Source organism: Pelodiscus sinensis, chromosome 1, assembly GCF_049634645.1.
Source record: "Pelodiscus sinensis isolate JC-2024 chromosome 1, ASM4963464v1, whole genome shotgun sequence".
Lineage (NCBI taxonomy): Eukaryota > Metazoa > Chordata > Testudines > Trionychidae > Pelodiscus > Pelodiscus sinensis.
In genome coordinates, this window is record NC_134711.1 from 1,765,124 (window position 1) to 1,785,093 (window position 19,970).

Sequence of the window (19,970 nt, forward strand, 5' to 3'; positions counted from 1 at the left end):
GCCCATATATGGAGGTTGGTGGAAAGGGGGCGAATGCACCTCCCCTCCCACTCCCATGGGGCTGATTCTGGATCCCCTCCCCGATGCTCCAGCCGGCCGAGGGAAGACTGGGGCTGATCTCCCCTGCCCAGAGCAAGGCCAGGGGTGGGGCTAGGCCCTGCCCCCTCTGCAGGCTGCCAGCCACAGGGGCCAGTCAGAGGCGACAGAGAACGGCTCCCACCGCCAATGCCCGGCTGGCACTGAGGGGAAGGGCCCCAGCCCTCTGGGAGCTGTAGTCCCCCCCTCGTCCCCTGCATCCTCCAACACGGGGAGGGAAGCAGGAGAGGCAAAAAAGGACTCCAACTCCCAGCATGCCGTGCAGCTCTCCTGTGGTGCGTATGAGAAGCCTGCCCGGTGGGTGGGATGGGGTAGGGTATGGACCAGGCCTGGGCAAAACCCCCTTGGCCCGCGGGCGCAGCGGGGAGCCCCAGACAGACTCCTTGCCTGCTCCCCTCCTGGCGCTGCTGAGAAAAGCTGCAGTGGGGCTTTGTTTGAGCCACCGTGAGCCTTCCCACACTGCACCCACCCCCAGGGGTCTGGCCAGTGGGAGCTGCCTGTTATCAACTGGCACCTTGCAAAGCCCCCTGCTCCCTCCCCTCAGGCTCGTAGCTGCTCAAAAATCACCTGGCCCCTGGGCCAGGGCAGGCAGGGGTCTGCTTGAGAAGGCTGCTGGCTGGGAGTCAAGTAGGTAAGGCTCCCAGCCAGAGCCTGCCTCTAGCATCCTAACCCTTTGCCCCCTACCCCACAAAACCCCAAACCTCTGCCCTCTCTTACCCCCATAGCCCACCCCAGATCCTGCACCCCAATCCCCTACCCCAGGTCACAACCCAAACCCTTGCACCTCCTCCTGCACCCCAGTTCCCTGCTCCAGGTCACAACCCAAATCGCCCGCTCCCAAACCGTCTGCCACCCTCCTGCACTCATATCTCTTCCTAGGTCCTGCACCAGGGTTCCCTCTAACATTTTCCATCCATGAGCGGAGCGGGTTTTGTCTTGTGCACCAATACTGAGGTCATGGGCGCTTGTTCATCCCCCCCCACCCATAATAGCCAGATGATTCATTTATATAATTAAAATGTGATGGAAGGAAGAACACAAACACAGGGATCGTTAACAAGGTGCAGGACTTTCAATGTTTAGTTAATATGAAGTCAAATCAAAAGAAAACGCTGCCGAGTTGTCAGCGCGGTCGAAGAGCCGCAAAGCTGCTCTGAATCTGCTCTGTCCACACTTCCAGGGGACTCCTAGGGGGCCAAGAAGAGCCAACGGCAGCATTGCTCAGACTGTGGCAGCGGTGGCGCGAGCTCCAGGCCGGTTGGAGTCACTGAGGGGACGTCTGCACTGCGGCGCTATTTCGGGATACTTCCCGAACCCCCAGAGAGCGTATTCTGCGTCTTAACAGCGCCCGGTATTGGGAAATACCCTCCGAAGTAACTGGTGCGCTATTCCGACGTCCCTGTAAGCCTCGTTCCATGAGGAGGAAGGGACGATTCGGAATAGCGCTCTATTTCGAAACGCGCTCGAAACGAGCTAGGCCATTTGCAGAGCCTCACTGGAGGGGTGCGTGGGAGGGTGGGGGACGGAGGTAAGGGTTTGCAGAGCCTCACTGGGGGGGGGCATGGTAGCTTGGTTGCGTGTGAGTAGAAAGTTGGCAACCTTAGGCAGGCTCTGGGCCACTGCATCTTCACTGCTTATTTCTGTTCTTCCATAGAAGCAACAGCAGGCCTGGTTATATTTTCCTGAGCTACACACCCTTGGGCCTGCCGTCCAGCCAAACCCCTAGGCCTGGTCTCCACTACCAAATTTTGTCACCCAAACCTGCCTTCAGCAACAAAACAGGGGGACCGTTCGCACTGCGATTCGATTGCTGTTGGGGAAATGGCCGGTTTTGGCGACAAAATACTTCCACCCTACGAGAGAATTTTTTTCTTTTCCACTCCCTTTATTGTCGACGGAGAGCCAGTGTGGCGTCCGCTGTTTGTTTCGTGGGGAGAATTGGTTTCTGCCAGTATCCCACAATGCCTGCCTGAGCCCTCTGCTCAGTGTTCTGTGACCTCTGCTGCCCTGCAGGCCTGTGCCCCTCCTCCCCTTTCAAAGCGCCAGGAAGTATCAGTAATGGCCAGTAACTACCATTCCCCATGCTGTACTGTACCCCCTGGGGTCTGATGCAAGTAACCCCAATAGGTCTGACCAGATAGTCCCCACTGGGGTCTGACCCCAGTCACCCCAATAGCACTGCCCCATGTATCTCAACACTGTCAGGGGGAGATAGGAGGACCAGCTTTCACTGTTTCTCTTGGCTGAGCCCTGACAAGCACGTCCGCCTGGCCACAGCCCAGTTGGCGGGTGGATTGTGGCTCCTCTTATCTCTGCTTGTGTAGGCAGGACGTGACTGTATCTGCCATCTTCACAGATTTACATGTTCACTATTGATAACTGCTCCCCTCTCGGCCCCTCCCCGACTGGTCTATAAATGCCCAGGCAGGGCCAGTGCCCCTTCAGGCTGCACTTGGACCGACCCGGCACCAGAGCAGCTCCCCAGCAACAATCAGGTGAGTCCCCGGCTCCCTCCCGCGTCTCCCCCCTGCACTGGTGGCTGGTGGCAGTGGGGCCATTGCTGGGCTGGTGCCTTGTGTGTGCCAGGAACCCCTCTGGGTCTCACTGCTTCCCGTGAACAGCGAGGCCCAGCCCCTGGCCCCGTGCCCAGTCCCTGCTGGACCAGCACTCCGCAGGGCGGCTCCCCCATTGGGCCCTTCTCCCCGTCACGGTGCCAGGGGGATCCAGCCCCTCCCCGGGGCGCAGCAACTATCCCCCCTCCGCTCTCCTTCCCCACACACACACATGGTGTCGGCTTCCCAGACACTCAGGGTCCATGGGGGGAAATGAGTGTGGTTCACACACCTGTGAGGGGGAAAAGGCCCCGGGGGGGGGGGGGGGGGTCAGTGGGTGTTTGGTGCCCCGGGCGCTGGGTGGAGACAAGAGGCTCTGTGCTCCCGGCACTCACCCCGCTCTCTGGCCAGAGGACTGTGGCCGAGGGGCTGCCCCTGCTGCTGCCATTCCAGCCATGTGCACACAGACCGGCCCCCCGCCTGGCCCTGGGGCCCTTCCAAACTCCTCCCTCCCGCCGCCTGCTCCCCCCTCCCGGTCCCATGGGGGGGGCTGCGTGGGGCCCTGCCAGCCCAGCACTGGGGGAGGGGCAGCGGGGGATGGCAAATGCCCCTTCTGAGAATCACTGTGCTGAGGATCCGGTTCCTGGGGCCCCTGAGTGATCCCGGCCTCCCTGCTGCCCTCTGGGGTCCCCCCTGCAGCCCTGGTGTGGGGGTCCCTGGCCGTGCGGCTTGCAGAGCCCAGGCCCTGCGGAGCTGGGACCCGGCTCCCTGCTGGGTGTCCGGTTCTGTCCCTGGGGCGCGGCTCAGCGAGGGGGAGAACCAAAGGGCCCTTTGGAGCCAGGGAGACGGGCTCTGAGCAGGGACCCCGAGGCTGGGGGCTGGGATCCCCTGGGGCCCTTCAGCCTGGCCAGGCTCCTTAGCGCACAGCCCCACCCAGAACCTCTCACCGGGAAATGCCCCATGGGGGGGGTGGAGTTTTTCCAGGGGGGTGTCAGGCTCCCCCGCCCATCCCCCTTGTGTGTTTTCTCCCCAGGGAAGCGAGACAATGGGCCCAGTTGCCTTCTTCAGCCTCTGCCTCCTCGGCTGCCTGATCTTTAACCCCTCGCTGGAAGGTGAGTCCCTGCCCGGCCCCTCGGCCTGGACACCCCAGGCTCTGTTTGCCCCCATGGGACGTGAAGTCATTTCACTCAGGGGCCCAGCCCCACCGTGGGGGAGCAGCCACCAGAGCTGGGTCCCCCGAGATCCTGCCCCACCCGACCCATCGATCCAGACCACGGCCAGAGCTCAGCCCCTGCGTGGGGAGAATGCGCCGTTGCACCTTTAATATCGTCTCTTGGAGACACGGCCAGCTCTGAGGAACTCCCTTTTCTCCTCGACTTTCCTCCCATGAGCCCTCACCGGCCAGTTCTGAGCTTATTAAATAAACCTCGTTCAATGCCATTGCTGTTGCTGCCAATGCTCACTCCTTCCCTTCCCTCCTTCTGTGCGTTCAGGGGCACTTTCTCCTCGCTGCCTTAAAACCTCAGATCCACAACCAATTTCTCCTTGTGAGTCAGAATTAACCCTGAGGTGACTGTTCCCCTCGGACCTTCTTCCCCTTCGCTCCTCATACGGCCCAAGGACATTGTGAAATGTTCACGTTTTCCCAACCAAGAGCCGGGAAACTGGAGTCCCCCCATTCCGACCGGCTCCTCTGCTTTCTATTGATAGGATATTTCTGTGAATATTTCTATAGTTTCTCCTGGAAATACCTCCTGTGGGAGTTGGCATCACTGCTGTCACAGTTTCCCCCTCTTTTTAGGGAGCTCCTCCTTGCATTGGTGTGCAGACGTCTGAGAGGCCGTTCCCGCACGGTTCTCCCTCCTGTTGCTCCCTCCTTCCCCTCCTCCCCTTCTCCAGCTTTTGCAGTTTTCTGTTTCCCACCCCACACGTACCCTCTGTTAAGGTCACCTCTGGGATTTTGCCACCTGCCTCTTTTCAACCTAGTTTCAAGCCCCGTCCCTAGGTTGGCAAACGAGCACGTGGGGTCCCTTCAGCCTGTGCTGTACCCCTGTGCCCCAACTTCCCTTCTGCTCCCTGCCCCACCAGTGTCGCCCTGACACCCAGTGCTCCCCACCCTCACCCCACAGTCCCTGTTTACTCTGACTCCACCGCCTTGCTTCCCCTTTGTGTCGACCTCCCCAGCGCCCTGGCACAGAAGACAGGAGGTGGCCATATTCCTTGATGATACCCCAGGGCATGTCCCCTGGGGGAGGGGACACCGGTCATTGTCGGTAGCGCAGCCTCACTGCCACAGGGAATGGGGGCGAGGGGAGGCAGCTCTTTTAGCTGAGGGGTTTCAGCCCTGCTGAAAGCAACAGGAGAGAGGGGCCATTTTGGAAAGGGTGAAGTTTGACAGCGTTTTTGGAAGTCTGGAGAAGCTGGACGGGCGGGTACTGACAGCTCCGCGCCCTCTCCCCCCTCCACAGCAGCCTCTCCCCGACGTGAGCGCTCTCTCTGGCCTGGATCGGGGATAAAAGCTGCAGCCTGTCGCCGTGGCTGGTTCCGCTACAGAGACCACTGCTTTAAATTCTTCCCTGAGCAGGTGACCTGGTCAGCGGCTGAGGTAGGAGGCTCTTCTGCAGGATCCATGGGGCGGGGCAGGTTAGTGGGCAGGAGCTGAAGGGGTCTGGTGGCTGGTTCTGGGAGTGGGGGTTGAAGAGGTGGGGGGGCCGAGATGAATTGTTTGGGGCCCGGCCATGGGGCTCAGGATCAGGCTCCGAGAGGGGACTCTCTCTCCTCTCATCGGCCCCTGCCCCACTGCAGCCTGGAGGGGCAAGGTCCCACACCAGGGCAATGTAGGGTTACCAGGTAGGCTTAAAAAAATATCAGACACACACCATGGCGGGGGAGGGCGGCTGGGAGGGGAGCGGTGCTGGCCAGGAGGAAGGGGGGGGCAGGAAGAAGAAGAGGGACTGGGAAGCAGAGCTGGTGGGGAGGGGTTGGGGGCTGGCCGGAGGAGATGAGGGGAGAGGCGGCCTATGGGGAGCAGAGCTGGTCTTGGGGGGACGGAGTCAGGGGCTGGCTGGGTGAGATCGGGGGAGGCGGCTGATGGGAAGCAGAGCTGGTCGGTGGGGTCAGCGGGTCGGGGGGAGTGGGGCTGGTCGGGGAGTATCGGGGGGGGGTGGCCAGCAGGAGTGGGGCTGGCCGGGGGAGCTCAGGAGGAGGAGGAGAGAACAGGCTGCCGGATGCAGCGCTGGTGGGGGGCGCAGTGGGGCTGGCCGGGGAAGATCAACCGGCTGGCAGGAGGTAGAGCTGGTGGGGGCGGGGTTTGGGCACAGCGGGGTTGGCTGGGGAAGGTTGGGAGGAGACGTGGGGGAGACCCAACCGGCCGGCCCCGAGGGGACGGGGCGGGCACAAATCGTCCAGCGGGGAGCAGGACTGACCCGGGCAGTGCAGATCCCTGGGCGGTCTCGTCCCCCGCACGGTCCAGCGAAGCGTGAGTCAGTCCGGCTGCGGCTCCCCCAGGCGCTTCACCAGCGCGCAGGAGCACGGACTGGGCTGCCCCTCCTCCCCTTACACGCAATCAGGGCCCCCAGCGCCAATCAGCCCCCACCTCCCAGCCCCTCCCCTCGCCCCCGCCAGGCTTCTGGGCACGCAGCCAGAAAGCCAGGAAATACCGGACATTGCACATTGCACAGGTCTGGTATTTTCTGAATTTTTTTACCAGACAGAGCCCAAAAAAACCAGATTCTCCAGTAGAAAACCAGCTCCCTGGCAACCCCTGGGGCAATGAGCATCCTCCCCCAGAGTGACAGGCCTGACCCATGTCCCTGCTGCAGGTGCAGTGTCAGCGTCACCACCCGGGCGCCCATCTGGCCTCAATCCTCAGTGACGCAGAAAGGGACGTAGTGGCCGACTACGTCACCAAGTCGACCCCCAAGAATCATGTCTGGATCGGACTCCACGACCCCAACAAGGTGAGCGCCCGGCCCGGCTTGGCCTCTGGCAGCTGCCCCGCCCCACGGCTCTGGCTCCCAGGGGCTGGGCACATCCCAAACCCCACAATCCCTTCTTGTGGCTACCAGGGTCTCCCTCCCCCACTCACGGGCACCAGTGTGTCCCCTCTGCACTGCCCCTGTCTCCCCTGCCCCCTGCTCCCTTTCCATCCCCATCCTACTGTAACCTCCCCCTCCCCTCTGGCTTCTGCCCCCCAAACACAGCCTAGACCTGGTCCCCCCAACCTCAGGCTGACCTTTGACCTGCACCTGCCTCCTCAACTACTGCCCCGTCTCCCTTCCCCCTCCCAGCCCCTACCAAGCCCCCCCACTGTGCCCAGTAGCCCCCACCCTTCCCCCTCCTAGCCCACACACTGTGCCGAGCCCTCTCCCTCCCTCCCACAGCCTGTGTCCCATCCCCACCCCACGTTTTCCAGCCACTTTTCCCTGCCCAAGACTTGAGCCTCGGAACACCCCCGACTGCTGGTCGCTCCCTCGGCCTGGGGGTTCCCGCCCTGGCCTGGTTCTCTGTAGGGGAGCCCCAGCTCCACCGGGCAGGGAGAGGCAGGGGGACCCATCACCAGCCAGGAAGGAGCTCAGGCAAGAACCTCTGGGGGGGGGGGGCACTGAGCCAGCCTGGGATCTGGCCGGCAGCCCCCCCACAGTTCCCCTGTGTAACCACATCGACCGGCATCCGAGCTCTGCTCCATCCGTTTCCCACCCCTGCTCAGCGTGGTGCTGGGCCAGTGGGGGGCTCCTGGGCAGCTCCCGCAGACTCGGGCCTTGGCTCCCTGCCCCAGAGCAGAGGCTGGGCCGGGCCCCATGCGGGAGGGGGAGGCGCTGTGAGCCGTTCTCCAGCCTGCTCAGCCATCCAGCTCCCCCTCCCCCGGCCCTGCATGGAGCTAGTTCTGTGCCCCCCAAACCCAGCCAGTCCCCCGAGAGCCGAGGCCAGGCCAGAGCCAGGCCCCTAAAGTGACCGGCCCCTTGTCCCCTGCTCTGAGTGTCCGGAGCTCCCGGTCCTGCTGCCTTGGGGCCAGGCTGGCGCTGAGCCCTCGAGAGGGAAACGGCCCCGAGTCCCCTCCCCCGACCCCCAGCGTCTCCATCACAGACACACGTCGATTTTGCTCCCACCGGCTGAGACCAGCACAGGAAGCCCCCTGCCCCCACCGGCAGGCCCTGGCCCCTGGTGACTGGCCCCCCCGAGTGACTGCAGCTTGGTGCGGGGATTTGGTCCGTCGGCGAAGGGCTTGGGGGGCAGAAGGGAAAGTTGAGGGGCTGAGCGTTACTGTGACGTCCGTGTCTCTGGGCTGACCCTTCCCCCGCCCTCGCCCCGGGCTGAGCAGGGCCCTGCTGTATGCGGGTTTGGTGTGTCTACGGTGCAGCATCACCAGGGTCTCTTCTGCCCGGCTCCCCACAACCTTTCTCCCCTGGCTCCGCAGGACAAGACCTGGGTGTGGACAGATGGCTCCGTCTATTGCTACAATGCTTGGAATGTCGGGGAACCAAACAACAGTGGAGGCAGGGAGTACTGTGTCGAGCTGTGGACTTCCACTGGTAAGGCAGAGTCTCAAACACACCTGCACCCAGAAAGGAGCCCCGTCAGCCCCTGTGCACACCACAGAGCCCACTTAGGGCCTGGCCTCCTGTCCCGTCTCCCTGCCTCTCCCCCGGCTCCCCCAGCTGATCTCTGTGACACAGGAAATGTCTGTTTCCATGGTAGCATCTCTAAGGTCCAAGTAGCCACATCCAACTAGTCTTCCCTCTAATTCACTGTCCATGTGCCTCCCAGCCCTGGCCGGTCCTACTTGTCACTGGCCAACTGCTCCCACACGCCCGGACAAGTTCACTCCCAGCCGTTTGGCCTGGGATTGTTTAACCCCTTTCTGGCCACGGCTCACCCGTCCGGGAGAGGGGCTGTTCTAATCCCATCACTTCACATCAACAAGTGCCACACGGCTGCCAAAAACAGAAAACCTCCTTCTGGGCGGCATGAACCGGAGTGTTGGGAGCCAGACCCGAGAAGCGATTCTTCTGCTCTGCTCTGCCCCAAATTGGCCTCAGCTGGAATAGTGTGTCCAGTTCTGGCACCACATTGCAGGGAAAATATGGACAAACTGGAGAAGGTCCAGAGCAATGAAACTGATGAACCTTCTCGGACACATGAGCTGGGAGGGAAGGTTGACAAAATGGGGTTTGTTCCTTGTGGAGAGGAGAAGACGGAGAGGGGGCAGGAGAGCAGCTTCCAAATACCTAAAGGGGGTTGCAAGGAGCAGGGAGAAAACTTGTCCCCAGTAACCTCTGGTGGCAGGACAAGAAGCAAAGGGTTTGAATTGCAGCAAGAGACGCTCGGGCTGGACAATAAGAAAAACTTTGTCAGAGGCTGGGAGTGGGTGACACTGTCGTGGGGTCGTCTCTCCGCACGATGCCATCGGGGGAGGGGGCACTGCCAGGGCAGGCACCACCCACTTGCCCTTCCCCCATCCCACTGATTTCTGTCTTGCCTTCTAGGTTATAAGAAATGGAACGATGTTTTCTGTGATATGAAAAGGCCCTACCTTTGCAAGTACAGATTCTAGCGAGGGGGCCACTCGCCTGCGCCTGATGGGGAGCTCAGCGCCTGGGCTGCAAAGAACCGGGCCCCTCGGGCACAATCAGGCAACGTCCCAGACTTTCGGCTGCTTTTCTGCATCAGGGGCCAGTCCTGTCCCACCCTGAGGGACTGACTCTCAGGTTCCCAGCTGCAAACTACCTCCCCCCCCCCAGTGTCTCTGTACTAGCTACACCCCTGCTCCCTCCCTCTCTCCCCCTCCACGGCTGCAGCCGCTACAGCAATAAACTCTCCTGAGCATGCAGGTCTGTGTGTGTCTCCTCTGCCCCATACGTGGCCCCACTCGAGGGGAGGGAGGGGACCCCTGAGGGAGGCAGGTTGGGCCTAGGCTTAGGGGCAGGACTGGGTCTCCACCCAGAGCACTAATGGAGGCATGATACGGCCCCGGGCTGAGAGCGGATCCATGTCAGCCCCCAACAACTGCGCCCGCTGGATACCGCATCCCCATGGACTGTTGCTTCGTGAGATCTCTCTGGTAGCCGAGTCAGAAGTCCTGTCCCTGGCCACACAGATCTGCACAGTTCACCCTTTAAGCTGAATTTCAAGCGGAGGAATAGAGAGGATTTGTGGGAAGGAGTCTGGGGTCACAGTCACTGGTGGGAAAAGTCCCCAAAAAAGTCACTCGAGTAAAAGTTCTGCTGCTGTGAAACAAACATCACTCAGTAACAGTCAAAGTATCCTTCTGGAGAACTACTCGAGTAAAAGTACAAAAGTATCACATCTCCATTGTACTCACGTATCCAGAAGTAAAAAGTAGCCGTCCCAGGGAAATCTGTGGGTAACCAACCGTGTTATTGTAGGGCAGCTTTATTTTTCACACATATACACACACACACATAGATATACATATTCATACACACACACACATATTGTAGGAAAAAAGGTGCCGGTATTCCAGGCTCAACAGAGGCATAGCGAGGGTGTTACGCGCCCGGGGGCGAAGACAAAATTGGCACCCTCCTTTCCCCCTACCAAATGGTGGGGCCCTGAACCTGGCGCACAGCTGAGCCCGACCCTGGAAGGAGTGGGGAGAGCTTGTACTCCATCTTATCCGGCCCCCTCCAGTTTGGGGCTGGGTCCCGCACGCACTAACCCTCTGGGGGTATTTCTACACTACAGCATTAATTCGAACTAATTTAATTCAAATTAGTTAATTCGAACGAACGTCTGTTAGTTCGAATTAACTTTGTAGTGTAGACAGACCCTGGCAGAGATGGGGGGGCGGGCTGGGGGCAGAGAGGCGGAGAGGAGGTAACTCCAGCCGGTGGCAGCGGGCAGAGAAGGAGCAGGTGAGCAAAGGGATGACAGGGGGAGTGTAAGGGGACTATACTGACACCTCACTAGTGTGGCACCCAGGGGCCACTTCCCTTCCCCCCACCTTCCTCACTACACCACTGTAAATAATCCACCTCTTAGGATATTTATTGTTTAATGAATTACTTATTTTACTAACTACATACATAGAAATTATAACGTTTTGTGGTTTGCATTCTGGTAAATAATTTTTTCTCTTTAATTTGTTCATATCCCATTCTCATTAGGTTCATGTCTTTTACATAAAAAATGTCAAATTCTTAAATATGTAAGTTTTATAAAACACGAGAGAAATGAATGTTATACACCCTAAATACATACTTCATCACTATATTTCATTGAAGCATTTAAAACCACTGTTATAGCAAATGAGTAACACATTGCTTTAATGAAAAAAAAGTAAAAAATATTATGAGCATATCAAATTTATGGTAATAGAGAGGGAGCCGTGTTAGTCTGATCTTGGTAAAACAAAAAGAAAAAAAGTTATGTAGCACTTTAAAGACTAACAAGATACTGAATACATCTATTGTAAGCAATCTGTAATACTTCCTAACTGCCCATTTACTTACCTATTTAATCTAATGGTTTTTCACATTATTGCACAGCGAAAAACTACATGAGAGTTATGAACGTAAGGGTACATCTACACTAGCCCCCTAGTTCAAACTAGGGAGGCTAATGAGGGCGACCAAAATTGCTAATGAAGCGTGGGATTTAAATATCCACGAGGAGTAACAGTTAATTCGAATTAAGGGTTTATCTCGGAATCCAGCTTCTCTGCTGCCTTTTGGGCAAGTCAGTTTCCAAAATGGCGACTGGCCGGGAATATGCTAATCAAGCGCGGGATATTTAAATCCCACGCTTCATTAGCAATTTCGGTCACCCTCATTAGCCTCCCTAGTTCGAAGTAGGCAGGCTAATGGAGGCATTCGAAGTTGCAAATGAAGCCCAGGATTTAAGTATCCCGGGCTTTATTTGCATCTTCCCGTCTGGTCGCCATTTTTAAATGCCACTAGTCCGGACTAACTGCCCGCGGCTACATGCGGCAGGGACCCGGTAGTTCGAATTAAAGCTCCCAATTCGAACTACCTGTTATTCCTCCTGCAAGGAGGAATGAGGTGTAACAGTTAACTCGAACTAAGGATTTAGTTCGAGTTAACGTTTGACTGCCGCGTGTAGCTGCAGGCAATTACTTCAGACTAAGGGGATTTAAAAATGGCGCCCGGACGGGAAGATGCAAATAAAGCCCGGGATATTTAAACCCCGGGCTTCGTTTGCAACTTCGAATGCCTACATTAGCCTCCCTAGCTCGAACTAGGGGGCTAGTGTAGACATACCCTAAGGCTGTGTCCAGACTCAGGGGTTTTTTCGGGAAAAGTATCCTTTTCCCGAAAAAACTTCCCCTGCGTCCAGACTCAAGCCGCGTTCTTTCGAAATTATTTCGAAAGAACGCGGCTTTTCTTTCGATGGCGGTAAACCTCGTTTCACGAGGAAGAACGCCTTCTTTCGAAAGTTCCTCTTTCGAAAGAAGGCGTTCTTCAATGTAAATAGGGCTTCCTCGAAAGAGAGCATCCAGACTCGCTGGGTGCTCTCTTTCGAAAAAGTGGATTGCTCTTTCAAAAGATCCGCCTGCAGTCTAGACGCGATCTTTCGAAAGAACCTCTTTCAAAAGAAGCCTGCAGTCTAGACATAGCCTAAGAGATTAACTTACCTGTTAAAATAACACTCCGAAAAACTTTTAAATAGAACTAAGACACAACACAAGAATCACCCTCGCTTTCTTGAAGGAACTTGAAGCAATAAGTAGCCTAAGGCTGAGGATACCCTGCAAGTGTGGCTTTCTGTCTGCCATGAGGACTTTTTCCTTCAGGCTGCCATGAGATTCTATGCTCAGTAAAGGAGAGAGGTTTGAGCTGCTCTTCCAAATTTCCCACAAGCCATTCAACTGAAGCCATCGATGTCAAGACTCAAGGCCAACTTCATCTTGAGCAGACTGCCTCGCCAGGTGTTCACAATCCCAACATCCCAACAGGCAGAAGACTTTTAGTTGAGAAAGCCACGTTAATCCCAAGTCTCGGCTAGGTCTGGGAGATGGAAAATCGGCAACTAAACGTGGGGCGATCTATCACTTCAGTAATGCCAACTCCTTTAGAGTCGGGGCTCTGATTACCCAGCACCAGCTGAGGTCGAGCGGGCGCTGGGTCCGCGTCTGATGCATTTTTACCAAAACTCCTGCCTGCCCAACTTACCAAAGGAGAAGGGACACAGGGAGGCCAAAAGGAATGGTAGAGTATAGGAACTTTTTTATAAGCTTCAGAGGGGTAGCCGAATTAATCTGTAAGAGGAAGAAGTTAAAAACCAACAAACCAGTCTAGTAGTACTTTAAAGACTAACAAACATGTAGATCAGGGGTGGGCAAAAAGGCCTCCATGGGGTGGATCCGGTCCACAGAGGCCCTACTGCTCCCCCGCCCCCAGGGCCATTAAGGACATGGGGGTGGGGGAGCACGTGACACTTTCTCGGCTCTGCCCCCACCCTGCGAGCAGCACCCAGTGCTTCCAAGCACCACGTACTCCTCGCAAGGCAGGCGGAGGCTTCCCGCGCTCCCCTGCCCTCCAGCCCTGATTGGCCTGGGGGTGGGGGAGCTCCCGAAGACTCCTCCTGCCCTACCAGAGACATGGTGCCTAGTGGGAAGGAGGGGGCAAAGGGGCTCCCCCACCCCAGACCAATCACATCTGGGTAGCCCCACCCCTTCCTGTTTAGGCCACGCCCCTTACGTGGTGACTCAGGCAAAAATGATTGCCCACCCCTTATGTAGATGGGATCATGAGCATTGGTGGGTGGAAGTGGGTCGTGCTCACAAAAGCTCATGATCCCATCTACATCGGGCATGTCAAACAGGCTTCCGGCGAGCTGCATGTGGCCCAATCAAAATTTTTTGTGGCCTGCCACTACGTTTGATAAAAGAATAAAGTGTGGCCGGCTGGCCACTCGGAACACGTGGCCGAGTGCAGATCACGGCTGGCTGGGCTGCTCTGCACAGGCATCAAGTGCCTGCTCACAGCTGGCTGCTGTACTCACGCCTCCCCAGAGCCTGAGGAAGAAACGTGCAGCGGTGGTGACACTGGCTCCGGGACCCACACATTAGGTATGGGGGGAGGGCCTGGGAGTGTCTGGGTCTGGGTCTGGATCTGGGTCTGGGTCTGGGGGAGGGAGGGAGTGTTGGGTTACAGCGGGGGGGGGGGGAGGGTGCTCTGGGGGAGCGGAGGGGATTGGGTGAGAACAGGGATATGGGAGTGCCTGGCTCTGGGGCAGTGAAGGTTTTGTTAATGTTTTGGGTTTTATTTATTTATTTCCAAATAAAATCACAAAATGCATATTAACTTTATATCAAATATATGCCATTTTTTTTTTGCAATTGCATGAATAATTGCAAAGGGCAACTAAAATGATTAGGGGTTTGGAACGGGTCCCATATGAAGAGTGGCTAAAGAGACTGAGACTTTTCATTTTAGAAAAGAGGAGATGGAGGGGGGATATGATAGAGGTCTATAAAATCATGAGTGGTGTGGAGAGGGTGCATAAAGAAAAGTTCTTCATTAGTTCCCATAATAGAGGAACACCAAATAAAATGAAAGGGTAGCAGGCTTCAAACTAATAAAAGAAAGTTCTTCTTCACAAAGCAAATAGTCAACCTGTGGAACTCCTTGCCACAGGAGGCTGTGAAGGCTAGAACTATAATAGAGTTTAAAGAGAAGTTAGATAAATTCATGGAGGTTGGGTCCATGGAATGCTATTAGCCAGGGGGTAGGAACGGTGTCCCTGGCCTCAGTTTGTGGAAGGCTGGAGAGGGATGGCAGGAGACAAATGGCTTGGTCATTGTCTTCGGTCCATCCCCTCCGAGGTACCTGGTGGTGGCTGCTGTCGGCAGACAGGCTACTGAGCTAGATGGACCTTTGGTCTGACCCAGGACGGCCATTCTAAGCTCAGGGTTCAGGGTCGGGGGTCTCACTGGACCAACTTGATTTTCATGCAAACCTGCTCCTGTGTTCTCAAGTGGCCTTTGGTGGCCAGGCTGGCAGCCATGCGGCTGTAGATGGCCACGTTCCTCTGCGTAGTGCGGAGGTCATGGGCGTTGGAGGACTCCCCATATACCTTGATGAGGTCCACGATCTCTGCACTAGACCAGGCAGGCGCCCACCTCTTGCGGCCCCGGGCAGGCTCCTGGGAGCCACCATCCTGGTCCCGGGAACAGGCGGAGGGCTGGGTGGCAGTGAGTGGCTGGCTCGTGCCGTGCCAGGTGCAGGGTCTGCTGGCTGGGTGCCGGTAGGCTTGCAACTGGCACAAACACTGTAGCCAGCCCGTGCCCCTTTAAGGGCTCCGCGGCCGGGAGGGGGGCAAAAAAGTTTCCCTGGTTTGGCCCAGAGTCTTCACCAGGGCAAGCTGGGGAGGGCTAGCCTCCCACTAGTTCGAATTAAGTGGCTACACAGCCCTTAATTCAAACTACTTAATTTGAACTAGGCGTTAGTCCTCGTAGAATGAGGTTTACCTAGTTCGAATACAGGGTGTGTCTAGACTACAGAGTTTTGTCGACAAAAGTGGACTTTTGTCGACAAAACTATACCTGCGTCCACGCTACCACTGAGTTCTGTCGACATAACGTCGACAGAACTCAGCAGTTTTGTCGACGCTGGTAAACCTCATTTTACGAGGCATAACACCTTCTGTCGACAGAGTTTCTGTCGACAGAAGGTGTTATTGCATGTAAACTGTCCTTTGCGTCTACACTACCATGTCGACAAAGCAGCTTGCTTTGTCGCCAGAACTGAATGTAGTGTAGACGCTCTTTGTCGACAGAAGTTTTGTCGACAGTATCTGTTGACAAAACTTCTGTCGACAAAAGCCTGTAGTCTAGACGTCACCTGAGCTTACTAAAATCTGCCTTCCTGAAATCCATTGTGTCCATGTTGCTGTTCTCCCTCCTACTCATCCTTAGAATCATGAACTCTAGGATTCCACGATCACTTTCACCCAAGCTGCCTTCCACTTTCAAATTCTCAACCCGTTCCTCCCTATTGGTTGAAATCAAATCTAGGACAGCTCCCCCCTCGTAGCTTTCTTCACTTTCTGAAATAAAAGGTGGGGAAAGCTACTAAGGGGAGGCTATTCTACAGGGCTGATGTTTCAGAAATGCACATTCCTAAGACGTGCTCTATCATTTGTAGTTTGTTTGTTTCTGTATTTCTAATCAAAGGTTAAAATATTGTTCACATTTGTCCTAGTACCAGGTGAGAGAGTGAATGATAATTCCTTAATAAGGAGCAGCAGTGAGTCGTGTTAGCCCAATTACGCCATTTACATTCATACAGTATTTCTGGAGTTCTGCTTAGTACCTGGGAAACTGGGGTGCAGGGACTAGGGGCTGGGTCCCAGAGATCCCCAGAGGGCTGCCCCCTTCTGGGGCAGAAGGGCTGTTATCCTACAGGTTGCTCAGTGCACTCTGTGGGGTTCTTCAGGGATCCATGTTGGGACCAGCGCTGTTCAACATCTTTATCAGTGGATGAGATCATGGCGTAGAGACTCACTTCTAACCTCTGTGGAGCAGACCAAGCAGGGAGCGGTGGCAAGTGCTTTGGGGGACAGGAATAAAATTCCGAATGATTTGGACAAAGCGGAGAAATGGTCTGAGGTAAATGGGATGACATTCAATACGGACAAATGCAGAGCGCTCCACTTAGGAAGGAACAACTGCAAAATGTAGGATTTTAGGGTTTGTATAAGAATATAACAAGTATAATGAAGGCTCTAAGTTCTGTATGTTTGGCTTATAAACTCTGTATCCTTCTGTCTCACATTCCCAGCTGCCCTTCCTGATTAGCGGTAGGAATGGCTTGTGCTGTTGGTAGATATGTCTCGGGTACGCTCATAAATGCAGACCCCCGTGTTAAGGCTGGAAGAGACCATGGCTTCTATGGAAATTTAGTCTATCTCAGGACATGGATTTACTGCAATGTTTGCTATTAGGTTTTGCTTCTTGTCTGCATCATAAACTAAGCTGTGCTTGGGAGTGTTGTGAGCCAGACACGAGAAGTCATTCTTCCACTCTACTCTGTGCTGATTAAGCCTCAGTTGGAGTCTTGTGTCCAGTTTTGGGTTCTGCATTTCAAGAACGATGTGGAGAAATTGGAGAAGGTCCAGAGAAGAGTAACAAAAATTATTAAAAATCTAGAAAACATGAGCTAGGAGGCAAGCTGAAGGATTTGGGCTTGTTTAGTTTGGAAAAGAGAAGACGGAGAGGGGACATGACAGTAGTTTTCAGGTATCTAAAAGGGTGTTACAGGGAGGAGGGGGGGATACATCTCTGTGGCCTCTGATGACAGGACAAGAAGCAATAGGGTTAAACTACAGCAAGGGAGGTTTAGGTTCCTACCTGCCAGGGGGTATGCCTACACTAGCCCCTAGTTCGAACTAGGGAGGCTAATGGAGGCATTTGAAGTTGCAAATGAAACCCGGGGTTTAAATATCCCAGGCTTTATTTGCATCTTCCTGTCCAGGCACCATTTTTAAATCCCCTTAGTCCGAACTAAATGCCCGCAGCTACAGCGGCAGTCAAACGTTAACTGGAACTAAGTCCTTAGCTTGAGTTAACTGTTACACCTCATTCCACGAGTTCAGACTAAGGGGATTTAAAAATGGGAAGGAGTCAACCCCCAGAGGCCAGGCTGCCCCTGCCGGGTTTTCGCTTTCTCAGACCACAAGCTAAACATCACAGGAGGGACGGGCGGACAGACGGAACTGGATAAGGACACCGCGAGACAGAGGGACTAGCTAGAGCCCTGCGAGGGGGGTGAGTAGGTGGGTGGGTGGAGTCTTTTTCCTCCCCCCAAAGTGGCCTGGAGAACACCCCCGAGGATCCAGCTGTGGCCCTTTTCCCAGCCCAGTTGGCAGCGGCTCCCTCTGCATTTCCCTCCTCCATGAGCTCCAGCTGCTGCCTGGATCTCGGGGACCCCGGTGAGCTGTGAGGCACAAGACCCCCCCCAGTGCAGTGCGGGGCCCAGAGCTGCTGCCTGGATCTCGGGGACCCCGGTGAGCTGTGAGGCACAAGACACCCCCCCAATGCAGTGTGGGGCCCAGAGCTGCTCCAGCTCTGATCCACCTGGGGCCCTCACAGCCGGAGATGGACCGTGGGCATGTGGGGGCGCAGCGCCACCTACTGGCTGTCAGAGGGGATGCAGGGCCGGGTTTCCCTTTCCTATGCATGGGTGTTGCACAGATCTCAGCCCACAGACCTGAGGGGTAGTTCGTTCTCCACCCACGGGGAGAGGGGAATCGGCACCAGTGTGTGGAAACTGGCTTCTCTGCAGGGCACGTTGGATTTGGAGTCTCCGAGGCCCGGTGTGACGGGGACTCGAACCCCCGCACTAAGCACAGCGCCACTTCGGCTCTGGGGAGCGGGCTCTGAGCCGCGCTGGGTCTGCCGCCCATGCACAGCAGTGCACCGAGATGCAGCGGGGCGTAGAACCCAGAGGAGAGGGAAGGCGGGGGATGCCGCAGAGTCGCCCCGACACCATGCTGAGCACGGGGAGCTTAAAAGGAGGTTGGGACGCACAGAATGGGGAGAAAGAGCCGGGAAGAAGCGGCGTGGAGGCTGGCTGCATTCTCCCCAGCAGGAGACTGGCCGTGGGGAGCCGAGAGGACCCCGACCTCGACCCCAGCAACCGGCCTCATCCAGAGAAGAGTGGAGAGGCCAGAACCCCAGAGAGGAACCCCGGCCGGACGTTGAGTGATGGGGTCAACTGGAACTCAGGGGCATGGCCAGTGAGGGTTAATCATAGAATCATAGAATAATAGGACTGGAAGGGACCTCGAGAGGTCATCGAGTCCAGCCCCCCACCCTCAAGGCAGGACCAAGCTCTGTCTACACCATCCCTGACAGATGTCTATCTAACCTGTTCTTAAATATCTCCAGAGAGGGAGATTCCACCACCTCCCTTGGCAATTTATTCCAATATTTGACCACCCTGACAGTTAGGAATTTTTTCCTAATGTCCAATCTAAACCTCCCCTGCTGCACTTTAAGCCCATTACTCCTTGTCCTGTCCTCAGTAACCAAGATGAACAAATTTTCTCCTTCCTCCTTGTGACACCCTTTTAGATATTTGAAAACCGCTATCATGTCCCCCCTTAATCTTCTTTTTTCCAAACTAAACAAGCCCAGTTCATGAAGCCTGGCTTCATAGGTCATGTTCTCTAAACCTTTAATCATTCTTGTCGCTCTTCTCTGTACCCTTTCCAATTTCTCCACATCTTTCTTGAAATGTGGCGCCCAGAACTGGACACAGTACTCCAGCTGAGGCCTAACTAGTGCAGAGTAGAGCGGCAGAATGACTTCACGAGTTTTGCTTACAACACACTTGTTGATACAACCTAGAATCATATTTGCTTTTTTTGCAACAGCATCACACTGTTGACTCATATTCAACTTGTGGTCCACTATGACCCCTAGATCCCTTTCCACCATGCTCCTTCCTAGACAGTCGCTTCCCATCTTGTATGTATGGAACTGATTGTTCCTTCCTAAGTGGAGCACTTTGCATTTCTCTTTATTAAACCTCATCCGGTTTACCTCTGACCATTTCTCTAACTTGCTAAGGTCATTTTGAATTATGTCCCTATCCTCCAAAGAAGTCGCAACCCCACCCAGTTTGGTATCATCCGCAAACTTAATAAGCGTACTCTCTATCCCAATATCTACATCATTGATGAAGATATTGAACAGTACGGGTCCCAAAACAGACCCTTGCGGAACTCCACTTGTTATCCCTTTTCAGCAGGATTTAGAACCGTTAACAACAACTCTCTGACTACGGTTATCCAGCCAATTATGCACCCACATAGAAGAAACATAGAAGAGGCAGAGCGGGGGATACAGTGGCAGGGTGGACCCCGGAGGTGGCCCCTGGACTCTGTTACTCCCCTCTCTGTGAATTACGAGCCTGTAACTCATGATACGTCCCCAATTACTGCTCCCCACCGGGGGTTGTGCTGTCTTGCTAGTTTATGGCTGGTTAAACAAACATGTCTGTTTCTTGCTGATCTCAACCTCCCTTAGCCATGTTGTCCACTGTTAACTAGGCCTCATGCCTCAGACCAGGCCCGTGGAGTTTGGGCATTTGGGAGAGATTCCTAACAGAGACTGTGGTCAAGATCTTACATACCTGTTCTTGGGATTTTGGCCTTTCAGTGCTCTGTAAGCGAGGGGAGCCAAGCGAGGCCAGAACCGGCAGTCCCAGCAGAAAGGGTGGAGGCAGGAGACCCACAAGGGCCCCCGGAGACCATTCAGGGCGTGAGCCAAACCCGGAGACTCACAGCAGGGGTGAGACGGGTCGGAGAGGGACTGAATCCTGAAGCTTTGCTTTG

The 19,970-nt window shown here is 55.5% G+C and overlaps 1 protein-coding gene across 1 annotated transcript in view; it reads left to right on the top strand.

The window, feature by feature from the left end:
- The first annotated feature begins 2,550 nt into the window (after positions 1-2,550).
- Positions 2,551-19,970, top strand: part of LOC142827862 (uncharacterized) — a 41,750-nt gene continuing 24,330 nt past the window's right edge. Inside the window, exons 1-6 of the mRNA XM_075924033.1 lie at positions 2,551-2,591; positions 3,682-3,760; positions 5,117-5,253; positions 6,470-6,607; positions 8,065-8,179; positions 9,134-9,188. Coding sequence (XP_075780148.1) covers positions 3,694-3,760; positions 5,117-5,253; positions 6,470-6,607; positions 8,065-8,179; positions 9,134-9,188 — 512 coding nt within the window. The 5' untranslated portion in view covers positions 2,551-2,591; positions 3,682-3,693. The remainder of the gene's footprint in view (positions 2,592-3,681; positions 3,761-5,116; positions 5,254-6,469; positions 6,608-8,064; positions 8,180-9,133; positions 9,189-19,970) is intronic.